Source organism: Melanerpes formicivorus, unplaced genomic scaffold, assembly GCF_026170545.1.
Source record: "Melanerpes formicivorus ecotype bairdi unplaced genomic scaffold, bMelFor1.0.p_v2 SCAF_61, whole genome shotgun sequence".
Lineage (NCBI taxonomy): Eukaryota > Metazoa > Chordata > Aves > Piciformes > Picidae > Melanerpes > Melanerpes formicivorus.
In genome coordinates, this window is record NW_027142413.1 from 713,160 (window position 1) to 726,638 (window position 13,479).

Sequence of the window (13,479 nt, forward strand, 5' to 3'; positions counted from 1 at the left end):
TGTGTGTCATCAGAAATCTGGTGTCCAAAGCTGCAAGTAATCTGCAGGGATCAGCAGAGAACAAATAGCAGAGAGTTGTATTTAAGATCTTGATGAAGAGGTTGAGAGTACCCTCAGTAAGTTTGCAGACAATGCCAAGTTAAGTGGGAGTGTTGATCTGCTGGAAGGTAGGAAGGCTCTTCAGAGGGACCTGGATTGATGGGCTGAGACCAATCATACAGTCTTCAACAAGGCCAAGCTCTGGGTTCTGCACTTGGGTCACAACCCCATACAACACTACAGGCCTGGGTGATAGTGGCTGGAAATTTGCCTGGCAGGAAAGTCCCTGGGGGAACTGGTTGACAGATGGATGAACAGTGCAGTGTGCCCAGGTGGCTAAGAAGGCTGGCAACACTATGGTCTGTATCAGGAATACTGTGGACAGAATTAGCAAAGTGATTGTGCCCCTGTACTCAGCACAGGTGAGGTCACACCTTGTATACCATGTTTGGGTTTGGGCCCTTCCCTACAAGAAGGGCATTGAGGTGCTGGAGAATGTCCAGAGAAGGGCAAAAAAAGCCAGTGAATAGTTCAGAGAGCACGTCTTTGGAGGAGTACCTGAGATAACTGGGAGAAGAGGATGCTGAGACTGTTTACCTCCTGGAAGGAGGTTCTAGTGAGGTGGGTGTTGTTCTCTTTTTCATAGTATCAGGTGAAAGAACAAGAGGATATGTCCTCAAATTGCACCAGGGGAGGTTTAGATTTGATATGAGGAAAAGTACCTTTACTTAAGTGGCAAGCATTGGAACAGTCTGCCTAGGGAGACAGTACACTCACCGACCCTAGAGATGTTAAAAAAGCATATAGACATGGCACTTCAGGACATGGTTTAATGGCAATGGTGGTGTTAGGCCAGTGGTTGGACTCAGTGACCTTAGAGATCTTTTCCAAACAAAACAATTCTATGATTCTATAAGACAAGCCATCAGGAAGCTCAATCAGCCTACTGATGCAGTGGGAGTCCTTCAGAGATTTTAAGACTTACACTGTGGAGTGAAGACAGCCTAAAGAGGCAATATATTACACAGCCATGGAAGTAAGAGCTGGAATATTTCTTGTCTGCTCAAACAAATATGCTAAAAGTGCCCTGACAAATTTGAGACACTTGGTAACCCTATGGAGACTAAGGAACATACAATAGTGCTGTCTCCAGGAAACAAAAAGACAAGAAGTCATGTTGTTTGTGTCCCAACTCCTGATGTCACATTTAACATTCAGTCCTTCCCTCTCTCCTCCCACAAAAATAGCCCACCAAACTTACCTCTTCCTGATTATCTGACTTCATAGCCAGATCTTTAGCCTGCCATGCAAGCAAAGCTCTGCCAATTGTTGAAGAAGTCTCTCTTTCACAGCAGTGAAATAAAACATATGTATGATGCTGTTCCTTGTGCCATGTTTTTCCCATGATTAGAGGGTTATGGTTTCCAAATCTGACTGCCTGTTGCATGTTGCATGAAATGGTGGAGAGGTTGTGTATAAAACAGGAAATAAAACAACAGCAACAAACAAAACCAAACAAAAAAACACCACCAAAAAAAACCCCAAACACTAACAAAAACCACCAGTATATGAAAGACAAAATGTCAGCAAAATCACACAGTAAGTGTGAAGAGTTTGGTGCTGAAAGAAATACCTGACCCTGGAAAAAAAAACCAGCAAAACATTAGGGGTTTAAAAAGAGCATTAAGGACTATGAATTCAGTGGAAGGAAACAATGGTAGTACAGCAGTAGACGTATTGAAGAAATGTGCTGTGAGAAAATCCCCTGTGTAGCACCAGCAACAGATCTGAGGTATTTATTTGATACATTCTCTAGTTTAGCTAAATGAGGGTAGATTTCCAGAAATGCAGTCTAATGATGAGAAGCTCCTGAAGCAAGTCTGAGGGCTTGATTCATCCACTGTTAGCAGGAATTCAAGAGTCACAGACTGTTCAGATACTATAAGTCACAAAGTCATATGCCTAGAAGTCCTGTCACACAAGACCATCACATCCTAAAATATTTTATTTCACCGTTTCCTCATGGAGGTGTCTATCCTGCACAGGGTGGCTAAGTGTACAGAAACCAGCTACAGGGCAAGCAGCAAGCATTACTCCTAGGAAGCTCTCTCATTATGAATATTCTAACACAACTTTAGTTAGTTTTCCTTCTCAAGATGTCTTCATGAAAATACCAGCATGTATATTTCAATTACAGTGAAAGTAAAAAGAAAATTAAAAAAAAAAAAATAATAAAATAAACAGAGGAAAAATAAAAGGAAAGGTAAAATTGCTGCATATTAATCATCAGCTGCATTTCTCCTTGCTGTGAGAGTGCAAGCAAAGTGTAAGCAAAGCGAATGGCACTGACCTTTCTATTGTTGAAAGGACAGCAACACATTCTTGACAGTTTCCAAGGAAAAACAAGGAAGACCTTGCACACATCTCTCTGTAGGGGCTCTAAACAATAGCAAAGGTTCTTTCCCAGGGTTGAATTTCTCTATTCTTTTGGCATGCTTTCACGAAAGGGTTGGGTCCCTTGAGGTTATCTGCAATGTGCTTATGCTCAAAGCATTAACACGCCTGTTAGTCCCATACCCTTAGCATACTTCTACTGCTATTCAAGAGTGATTATAGCTCAGAAAAGGAGCATTTTGGAGATGAGGTACCAGATTGAGGTGACAAAAACCAGGGCTCTAGGCTCTAGCCTCTTCTCATGCCACTACAGGCAAACAAGCTCATTGAACAGAGGTGATTTATTTCTTTGTATGTGTGGATACAGAATAACAGCACTGTGGAACAATTGCGTAAGTTAAAATGCCCTGGCACTAACAGTAATGCACTAAGCATTTAAACTACTATGACAAGGCTTATTTTACAGCCCTCTGTATGAATAAATGAATGTAAAGCATTATATAGTAATTTTCCTTTTTAGTTTATACTGAGTAGTTATATAAGATCTTCAGCTGCACTGCCTCTTAGCTTCCTAAATATGAGTGCATACTTCTCTGACCGTATGTTAAAGATTTCCAGCCACATGGGGCATAATATTCATTTGCAATTGTCAGGAAGAAACTAATGTTAGCAAGCAGGTTGTGAGAACTGCAGCGTGTGTTAGGAGTTTGTTGTCAACTGCTGCAGAAGCTGCTGGCCTTGGATACAGCTGTGGAGCACAGAGGTATTTTCAATTGCCTCAAAGACTTAAAGTAAGACTGCATTCGGGATCTTCTCCCCAGCTTTAAGTATGCCAAGTGAAAAAAAGCTCAGGGGAAACAAGGCACATGTTGATTGTCAAACTATGTTAGTGACAGAGATTATCTTGAAAATGATATTGAAAGTGAAAATGGGTGTGATACCACACAAGGTGTGCTATTGTAGGCACATTCACATACCACTACAGTAAAGAAGCTCCATACCTGTTTTCTATTGGCAGCCAATTCCACCCCAAAGGCAGAGCACAGATCTGTTCCCATCAGCTTCAAGTCAATTCAGTACTTACACGGCCACACAGTACTGCAGGATTCCTGCATTCCTTCTCTCAGTCCTAGACTTTTCTCATGAAAAGTTCCTTTCCAGGACACATCTACACTGGGAAACAATGGCATAGGGCTCTTAAAAATTTGCAGCAAAGCCATAGACTTGGCCAGAAAGAGCAGACTGTGACAGCTATATGCACAAAGCCTGGTAAACTACTGCAACTGTATTCTATTTCTGGCTCCTTGCAGTGCTTCATCTATTTATCTAAAAAGGCCTGCCCTCTTTTTAAGACATTTACCTGACCTTTCTTTGTGCAAAAGAATCCACTTTATTTTCATAGAATCCTAAAATGCATTGGGATGGAAAGGACACTCGAAGGTCATCTTGTCCAACCCCCCTGCAGTGAGCAGGGGTATATTTAACTAAATCAGGCTGCTCAGGGCCCCATTAAGTCTGGCCATGATTGTCTCCAGGGATGGGGCCTCCACTACCTCTCTGGGTAATCAGTTCCAGTATTTCACTACCCTCACTGTAAAGAACCTTCTCCTACTGTCCAATTTTGACATGTTATACATGAAATCGATTCCTTTGCATTAATAATGAAAAAGCTTGACGGTGGTGCAAGATTCATATAAGTGAATGACCAGATATAAACCAAACAGAGCTACTCTTGCCTGTTGCAATAAGCTTTCCATGGGTGCCTCACCACCTATCAGTTTCCCCAGAATGGTATAGGAACTTTATATTTCTGAATAAAATAAAAGATAAGAATCGTTGAATACTATAGAGAGAATCATCCTTACTGCATGGAGACAGACTATGTGAAAGCATTTCTATAAGACACTGTGTTCCTTATTTACTAAATACAAGTCCACTCATCCCTTTGGTATGTGTGTAAGCTGTGTTTCTATTTACCATTGCCCACGTCTCTCAGAACTTCTGCTCATCCTAGGAGCTTATTAATGGGCAGACCAAATATGCCTCTTCAAATAGTTTTGTCGATCCTGGGCTCTGCAATGTGATCATTGTCTGTATGCAGCAAGGACAACACTCAGCAGAAACTGCAATTATTCAGCAGTTCTGCTGAATAAAAGTAGGGCAAATAGGCAAAACTATTGAAAAATGTTGTTCATGCTAGGGTAAACCGCTCAGCTACACAAAGTTACCCATAGCTGAAATACAGAACGGGCCTTCTGTGGTAGCTGCAGTTTATCTCCTGCACAATGGCAATGGGGAAAAGTACAGTGTATCAGCACTAAGACTGTTTTAGCACTACTATGATTAAATTTAATTATCTCATTATAAAATATCAGTTTAACAAATCCACTGTCTTACTCCCTGTTAAAACCCAGTCCACACCTCTGGCTCTTCAAAATTGCAAGAGTATTTCTTCACACGTTAGGGCAAGGCAAAAGCCATTTCTGCTTTGCCTAGGATAAAACATCTCTGAGCTGTGTTGTTTATTCATCACTACTGCCAACCTCACATGTGAATGCTTGTGGCTGTTGAAGTTTATGGCAGCATGTTTTAGGATCACGAGGTTGATAGTTCTTACCATGCCTCTACTTCACTACGCATAGGAGAGCAACCAGCTCCAGATGTAAAACTTCTCAAAGTGTAACAAATCTCCTTTGCCTAGTTCCCAAGGGGTAACAGTGAGGATGAAATCAGCCTTTACACTGAAGATTTAACCACTTTACACTTTTGTATTTTTTAAATTATTTAACTTTTATTACTGTTGCACCATTTATACAATTACATATAATTTCAATGCATCCATTGTACATTTTGTTTGCTTCATTTGTTTTCCAATGAGTGTGTGTTGGTATCTGTGACACAGAATGGAAGAGAAACTGGAACTGCAATGAACGCAGACTTTTTCATTTCCACTGACCAATAAACAGAACTACAGGTGCACCCAACCACGGACATGCATTAACTCGTCATGAGAAATCTAGGTAGGCTAAGTAGGATGAAAATGCTTTTTTACTCCCAAAAAATATTTGGAGAGGAAGAATTGGAGGATTGGCATTGAGAAATATGTGGACAGCTACGTGGGTTTCGTCTGAAAGTTGGCATTCATCCACTGCATTTAAAAAAAAATACCAAAATAAGAAAGGCTGTAAATAAAACAAAATAAAAGTTAAAAAAAAAGAAAGAAAAGAAAGAAAAAGAAAAAAGGGGGGAAAAAAAGGAAACCCAACACGTAAAATACTGCTTTCATAAAGATCTGATTGCCTTGGCACAAACTTAGTGGGCAGATTCAAACATCACTCCCAAACCCCATTACAGAACAAAAAGAAGATCTTGATACATTGGTGGAGTGTATTTACAGCAGTTCAGGTATAAAAGATGTGCTGTACTTTCAGACATCCATTTACTTAACTCTTTCATTTTTTTTTCCTTTTTTTTTGGTTTTTTTTGTCTTTTTAATCCAGGACTTGTGTCAAGTTGGCAGCAAGCATATTAGATATTTCCCCACAAAAATACTATTTGGATACTCCCCCCTCCACCCTCCCTCCCTCCCGACTTGATGGGACATTCTTTTAATTCTTTATTTTGTTTCTCCCTGTCTTTCTGGGCAATACATATTCATTATTTCAGAACTGAAATGAGTTAGTATAGCTGAAAGAATTAAAAAAAAAAATAATAAAGACACAGGTTGTTTTAAGTGGTTGTCTCAACAGGCTGTCCAGTTTAATCTTGCACTGCTATGGTTTGATCCGAATTAGTCGCTGGGACTTCAGAAGGTTTCGCTTCCTCTGGTGGGGCTGCAGGGTCTGAGGCCTTAGCAGTGGAACTAGGTGCTGCCGTTGCTGCCGTCTCCTTGGAAGAAGGCGCAGCCTCGCTGCTGCTAGGTTTTGAGTCTGAAGCTGGGGCCACTTCACTTTTAGTTTCTTGGGCTGCAGGTGTTGCGGGAGCCTCAGTCTTTTTGGCTTCCCCTTCCTCTTTGCTCTTGTCATCTGCTTTACTGGGAGCTGTGGCCTCTGAAGCTTTTGCATCATTGCTAGGCTCAGAAGTTTTGGGTGCTTCGCTACTGGCAGCAGGAGCAGAGGCTGCAGTTGGCTCCTCTTGCTTGGGTGCCTGTTCGTTGTTCTTCTGTGGCTCTACTTTGCCATCAACAACAGCCTCCGACTTCTCAGGTTCTGGTTTCTGGCTTTCATCCTGGGTCACTGTTTTCTCCTTCTCTCCTTCTTTTTCCTCTATCTTGTTGGCAGCGACCTGAGTATCTTTTTCACCCTTCTCCTCCTTGGTGTTCTCTTTCACTTCTGTGGTCTCTGTGGTTTGCTGAGCATCCTCAGCCTCCTTTGGAGTTTCCTCTTCCTCAGTTGCTGCTCCTTCAGCCTTCTTGTCTTTGTCTTTAGCTTTTTCATCATTCACACTGTACCCCTTCTTCTTCTTGCTCAGTTTGCCTCCCATATTGGAGCTCTGTAAGAGGAAAGAGAAGGAGGTGGTTAGCCAAAGCCCAGCATTTGTCGATGAGAAAATCAAATGAGCTGAGGTGCAAGAGAAAAATTTATGCTGACTCCTGAAAAGGAGACTACATCAGGTTTGGTCAGCCATTATTAGCTGAACACACCGACACTGCTGAGCACCGTGGCTACTGAGGTTACATCCCACTCAGCCCTGAAGCGCTTCAGTCAGAAAATCTCCTTCTGCCAATTCCCCCAGGAACAGTTTTTCTCTTAACTCCCCCAATCCTGGCTAAAGTCAGAGGGACAGGGAGGGGAGTGAGCAACAAGATGATAGAGAACTAATATACATCACTATCTCTGGTATTAAGAGAAATAGATATAAAAGGTGAATGCAGAAAAAAATCCCATTTTTATTCAAGTTGAGCACAATCCAAATTTAAGTGTCAATCCTGGCACACATCCACACTTAACACAAAGGCCACTAGCACTCTAGGAAAAGCTATGAACAAGTTTTCCTTAACGTATGGAAAAATCAAAGCAAGCCTAGAGTCAGTGAGAAGGCCCATGTTCCCTGCAGGTTAGAATACTGCATCTACTCCCTTCACTTGTGCCACCAGTTACCACACAGCCAACTCCCTTTCACAATGTAGATACAGGTAGTACCCAGAGACATAAAGCGTATGCCTTTCTCACACACAGGGGCTCAGGCACCGCCTTCCAACAGTCCCAGAAACAGAGACTTTCCCGAGCAGTGATGTCCCCACACACAGAGCCCCAGAAAGCCCCTTCCCTGCCTGCAGTTCTTGCAGGGGTTACCTTCCTGCAGCCCCACATTCACACACCACAGTACCTCACAGCCCTCCACAGTGGGAAAACACAGAGCCTGAAACACAAGCCCGTGACTTCTCAGTAAGGCAACAGAAGTAAACACGGCTCTGGCTACAAGCTTACAGGTAAAAATTGGCAAAAGGAAAGGTGCATACTTTGTAGTCTCTGTTTGCAGTTCCCAAGCATGACAAGCAAATACACAGTTCAGTTGTTAAAAAGCTGAGCACGTGTCAAACCATATCAGTAATTCTATATCCCTTATGTGGGAGTTTTAACCAAGAATATACAAAATCTTTCACAGTACTTCAAAGCAAACTTTGTAAAACCCAAGGGAGACAGAGAGACATTGGGTCATTGGTGAACAGGAAAACCTCTACGATTGGCTAAAAAACTATACTTCTGGTACTAAAATACATTTATCATGCATACATAATTAAAGGTTAATGGGGGAAAGCAAACAAACAAACAAACAAACAATTCAGTTTCATACTGTTTGAAAATAGAAGAAGGTGATTTTTTTTTTTTCAAAGTACTGTCAAACAAATGTTTAATTTCAGAGCTTCTCCAGGGAAGATGAATCATGCTAGTTTTCTGTTTTGCAAAGGCCCTGTCTTTTTCATACACTGGCCAAAACTGTGAATACACACCAGTAAAAATTCATAGGAGTGCTCACAGAAGGCTGAATATTAAATTATTCTAAATACTACTAAGAACTAGCTGTCTCTCAGTAGATTTTCTGCTATACAGATACAAAGCCCAGGCACAGCCTAACAGTGGACTTTCCTCTTGTCATGGGCAAAAATGAGATACAGTCAGCAGAGAACTTTCTGATTTCAGCTCTCAAAAAGAGTAACAATTTGCAAATACTGTTGAAGGGTTAGCACACAGCTCTGCAAAACGGTAATGCGACGTTACTCAAACACTGCTTTGTTGTCTGAAATGTTATAGGCAACAGCAATAAAAGGATTAACTTCCACAGAGCCACAGTTGAGTAATCTAATCTCTACCTCCATGGCAGAGATACCAGTTTCTAACGTTTTTATGGCAGCCTACAGACATTAGTTTGTTCTATGACAAATTTACTGGCTTCTTGGTACTCCATGAGCTCTAGCTTATTGTTTATGCACAGTTATAACCAAATATTATGAAAGGGCTTCTGCAAGTCAATAGGACCAGTCAATAGGATTTATACTGAAGTTATGTTGTGTATCCCAATTTGCCTGTGCTTGTTTCCCAGCAAAGTCCAGGTTTTGCTATTTTGTGGATAGCAGTAACTCAGCACAATTTATATCTTCTTCCACAAAACCTCCTTAACCTCAGATACAGCTGGCTACTGAATGCATATGCCAAAGGACCATTAATAAGTAGAGAAGTATGCATATAAGAAATGTGCTTCCAAGCTATGAAAAGAAACATGCATTGTCTTTACTTAGATGTATACTGAGAAATCACTGAGTCTCAATTTGCATCACAGCCAGCTGGTTCAAGACACTGGAGCAGAAGATGGAGAAGAGGTTCAGAAACTATCATCACGTTCTGTTAGCAAGTATTTACAATTGCAAATGGACTGCCACCTTCCAGCATATTTTCAATTACTTTATAACAGACTAGATACACTGTGACACTGAATCTCACGTCTCCCTATTGAACAGCTGGCTAGACCATCATCATAATAGCTATTACACAAAAGCACAGCAATCCTCAGGGTCACTGCCCAGCCTTGCAGGTAGCAATGCTACAATGTTCCTTCCCCCCTACACATGAATTACAAATACCACTGCTCCACTTCCCAGCATCCTGATAACTGGGCTTCAGCGTCACGTTCTCCAGAAACACTTGCCCCTACATGCTCCACTGCCTCAAACAGATGCTTATCTAACCTCTCTTCCACCTTACTTCGCCTGAAGCAGATTTCTTAACATTCTGAAGAACATTTCTGAAGTGTAGAGTCTCAGGGTGAAGCACACACAAGGTAAACCCTCAAATTTTTTAAATTACAACAAGCTATACCTGGAAGGGAAGCAGCATGTAGATCAAGCCATTTAAACATCACTGTGAGTGTGCTGCACCTTCTTACAGGGATACTCCTGCTTGCTGCCGTATAAAAGTGAATTTCAGTGTACAGTCTTGCAAGTGAAACAAACAGTAAAGTATATTAAGTCACTGAGATATGAATTCATACATTGTGAAATCCACTCTGTATTACTACCTTCATATTAACACTTGCAAGATTAGACTTTATTACTCCAGTTCACCAAAGGACTAAAGATTAAGAAAAAGTAAATACCCTGTCTGTCCCAGTGAGACTGATGACACCAGCTCTGTCGCTCAGCCTCTCCCATTTCCCCTCCCTCTCCCTAACCCCCATAATCATTGCAACCAGACAAAAAAAAAATGCCTACAAGCATTCATCATGCAGGCTACATAGCAGTATAGCTTCAGGGTTTTGCACCACCATTGGCACAGTGGCTTTGAACTAACTAGCAGCTACCTGCTGAACGTGCTTTGTAGCAAGCATGTCCAAAAGGAAGACCCTTGACAATTTTGGTGCTGAGCACCATTCCTGTAAACTGAACTCTTCACTACTGAATGGAAAAGGTTCTCAAGAGAGGCAGTCTAGAAGCAGATTTTATGTAAGAAATTGCAATATATCAGTTGTTTTCAAGGAATTTCAATCAACCAGATCACAGACAAGTGCTTCAGAGCAGCAAGGTTAAATATGACACTTTGCAGTATAATAGACTTCATCTGCTTCTCAGCCTGCTCAGGGTGTTGCTCTTCTCCTGGAAAGAAACTCAGAGATCACTGTGGGGACCTCCTACAACAGAAGCAAGGATTTGTTCAGAGTGTTTCTGTTAATTGTGCTCATCCTCAAGTTTCCATTCTCCTGTAGAAAGCAAGAGAGAACTGGAGAGCTTGCACAGATACCTTTGTTATTGTATAGAAGAAATAGTATTACTATATTTGTATTACAAAATATCATGTCTAAAGGACACTTAGAGCATGTAAAGTACTTTGAAAACTGAGTATTCATGATAATCATGATCTCCTAGGATAACAGTTTCAAAAACCAACCAACCAAACAAACAAACAAAAACCAACACACCAAAACAAAAGAGTTAATAAGAAGGAAGTTAATACAGCAGGAAGAACTCACAGGCCATTTCGGATTTTACACCTGATCTGATGGAGATGAGTCCCTGGCACACAGACTGCATACATTCATACAGATTGGGATAATAAATATTATTTTAAAGTTTTATATTTGACATTGTTCTTCCATACTGAAGAAGGCCCTAGTCAGTAAATACATGTCTGCCCAATTAGATTTCTTGTGTGCCTATAAATGTTGGTACATTTCATTTAGCATACACTTTCCCATTTTATGAAAGGGCCTGGCTATTACAGGAAAGGACTTGCTATCACCTTCATTCTCAGTACAGAGAAGAGTGTATCAGGAAAGAACAAAACCTCAGATATCACCTGTATATTACTGCAGTCTGGATGCCGAATCTAAACTTCCAAAGTTCCTGTTCAAATTCATGCAAAGTGTAGGGAGGTTGGTCTATCTCCAGGAAAGTTAGTTCAGGGAGACAGTATCTTCTGAAATCCCACTGCCTTCATTGCAATGTAGGCATGTGGTGGGCCAGGCCAACCCTTGCACAAGCCTGTTTCCAGGCATGACTTATCTCACGTAGCCTGCAGACAAGAGCTGTAAAATGCACATTCCCCCTAAGGCAGGGTTTCAACACTTCAAATCAAAGGAAATACCAATCCCAGAAACTACCTCATCCCCCAGCTTATTAAAATAAATAAAAAGATCTTAAAGAAACCATTACAGCTCTGCTCCTCATTGATTCACTCTCTTAAAAAAAAAAAAAAAAAAAAAAAAAAAAAAAAGAAAAAAGAAAAAAGAAAAAAAAGTAAGTTCCAATAAAGGGTCATACATAGAAATGTCAAGAAATAGGGAATTTCCAGACACAATTTTCACAACAGTTTATAAAACTTTTATGAAATAAGAGAGATGTCACTTAGAATGAAAGGAAATGCAAGGTCCCAGTGAGGTTCAATCCTCTTCACATCCTCCCTTACTCTCTTCTCTCCTCCTTTCTCCCCTCCCCTCCCCTCCCCTCCCCTCCCCTCCTCTCCTCTCCTCTCCTCTCCTCTCCTCTCCTCTCCTCTCCTCTCCTCTCCTCTCCTCTCCTCTCCTCTCCCCTCCCCTCCCTTCCCCTCCCCTCGTTTCAAATCAGAATCACAGTGTTTAGCAACAACGTGGTTTTTAAAAGCAATCCAATGCAACACTACACTGCCCAGAGGCATAGACACAACTGTCAGTGCCTCCATTTTCATCCCCAGCGGGTCCTGCGAGGCTGCTTTGCATTGTTGATAATGGAAACACAACTAAAATATATTAAAACCCAAGCAACACAGAAGCAGCATAAAATATGTTATTTTTACATCCTGTGTATTCAGTTTGCCCAGTGCCCTGATTGCTTAAATGAAAATGCTACTGTCAATTTCTATTTGCCTCATGTGTCTCATGCAGTCTGCCAGCCTTCCTACAGACTTCAGACCCAGCTCACGTTCAAAGCATTTTTCCCATATTCCAGTTAGCTGCATATGTTCTTTTTGTTGAATAATATAAGAAGCTTGCAGACATGCTCACGCAGGTAGGCACACAAAGGCAGCCAAAAGGCAGCCAGACTGAGATCTTAATCACACTATTGTTAGGCACACAGTGGGAAGGGGAAACTCGGCTGTAAACACTTGTTTTGCAGAGAGTACAAGAACAACACTTGTAGAAACAGCCTGCAGATTTCAAAATAACCTGAAAGACTAAGCCAAAAATATAAGCATGTGCCTCCCCCTTATTCTTTCTAAGATGCCACATGACTTTAGGATTTGTGTATGACTTCCCAGGAAGCAGTTTAATAAATATTTTATGCTAGCCAAAGCCTTCTATTCTGTAGCCTAGAATTAAGTTGCTACATAGGAAATGATGCAAATTTCAGAAGTGGTTATTGCACACATCTTCCAAATTGTTCAGGTCTCAGGAACATGCACAGCCAAGTGAGAAGCGAGATTCCACACATAATATTCTAATTATGGCCAGCCACTTTTTGCCTCCCTCAAATATTTCAGACACTGACACCATGTCTAAGTACAAAAATATGCAAGGTGATAAGAGTCTAGGTAATGGGACTACCTCCTTCTAATTCACATTTTGCTTTATTTTTTTTCTCTCCATCACTATCTCCATCTCTATGATCTCTTATCATGGATCTCAATGCCACATTTAGCTTGCAGATTCTTTAACGGTTTTGAGTGCCTCTCAAAAACCATTCCAAAAATCTAATTGTCAGATGCTAGCAAGCAACAAAAATATCAGCATCCTCCAGACTGCAATCCTAGTGAAGACCTGATGTGGGAAGACCTCATTCTTGGAGATCTGGGCACAGTGGGAAAGAGAATTTTTTCAGGCTTAACACCAATGGCTTGTATTTTTCTGGCCTCATTCTGAACAAGGAACATACAATACAAAGCACACAAATAGATTCCAAATTCCTGCTTTCATTGCCCTCCCCCACCCCCACCCCCCCCCCAATAATACTGTGCAATACTCATATACATTTTTTTTCTCTCCAATATCATAAATTACAGTAGAAACCACAGGGATTTGTAGTACACCATTTCTGACTGCAGTACCTAAGTCTACAACTGCACTACAGATAGCAGGAAA

At 41.2% G+C, this 13,479-nt stretch overlaps 1 protein-coding gene across 1 annotated transcript in view; it reads right to left on the reverse strand.

The window, feature by feature from the left end:
- Positions 1 to 5,899: 5,899 nt before the first annotated feature.
- The window catches only part of BASP1 (brain abundant membrane attached signal protein 1), a 46,928-nt gene continuing 39,348 nt past the window's right edge, over positions 5,900 to 13,479 (reverse strand). The window contains exon 2 of the mRNA XM_068161974.1: positions 5,900 to 6,924. Coding sequence (XP_068018075.1) covers positions 6,193 to 6,915 — 723 coding nt within the window. The 5' untranslated portion in view covers positions 6,916 to 6,924 and the 3' untranslated portion in view covers positions 5,900 to 6,192. The remainder of the gene's footprint in view (positions 6,925 to 13,479) is intronic.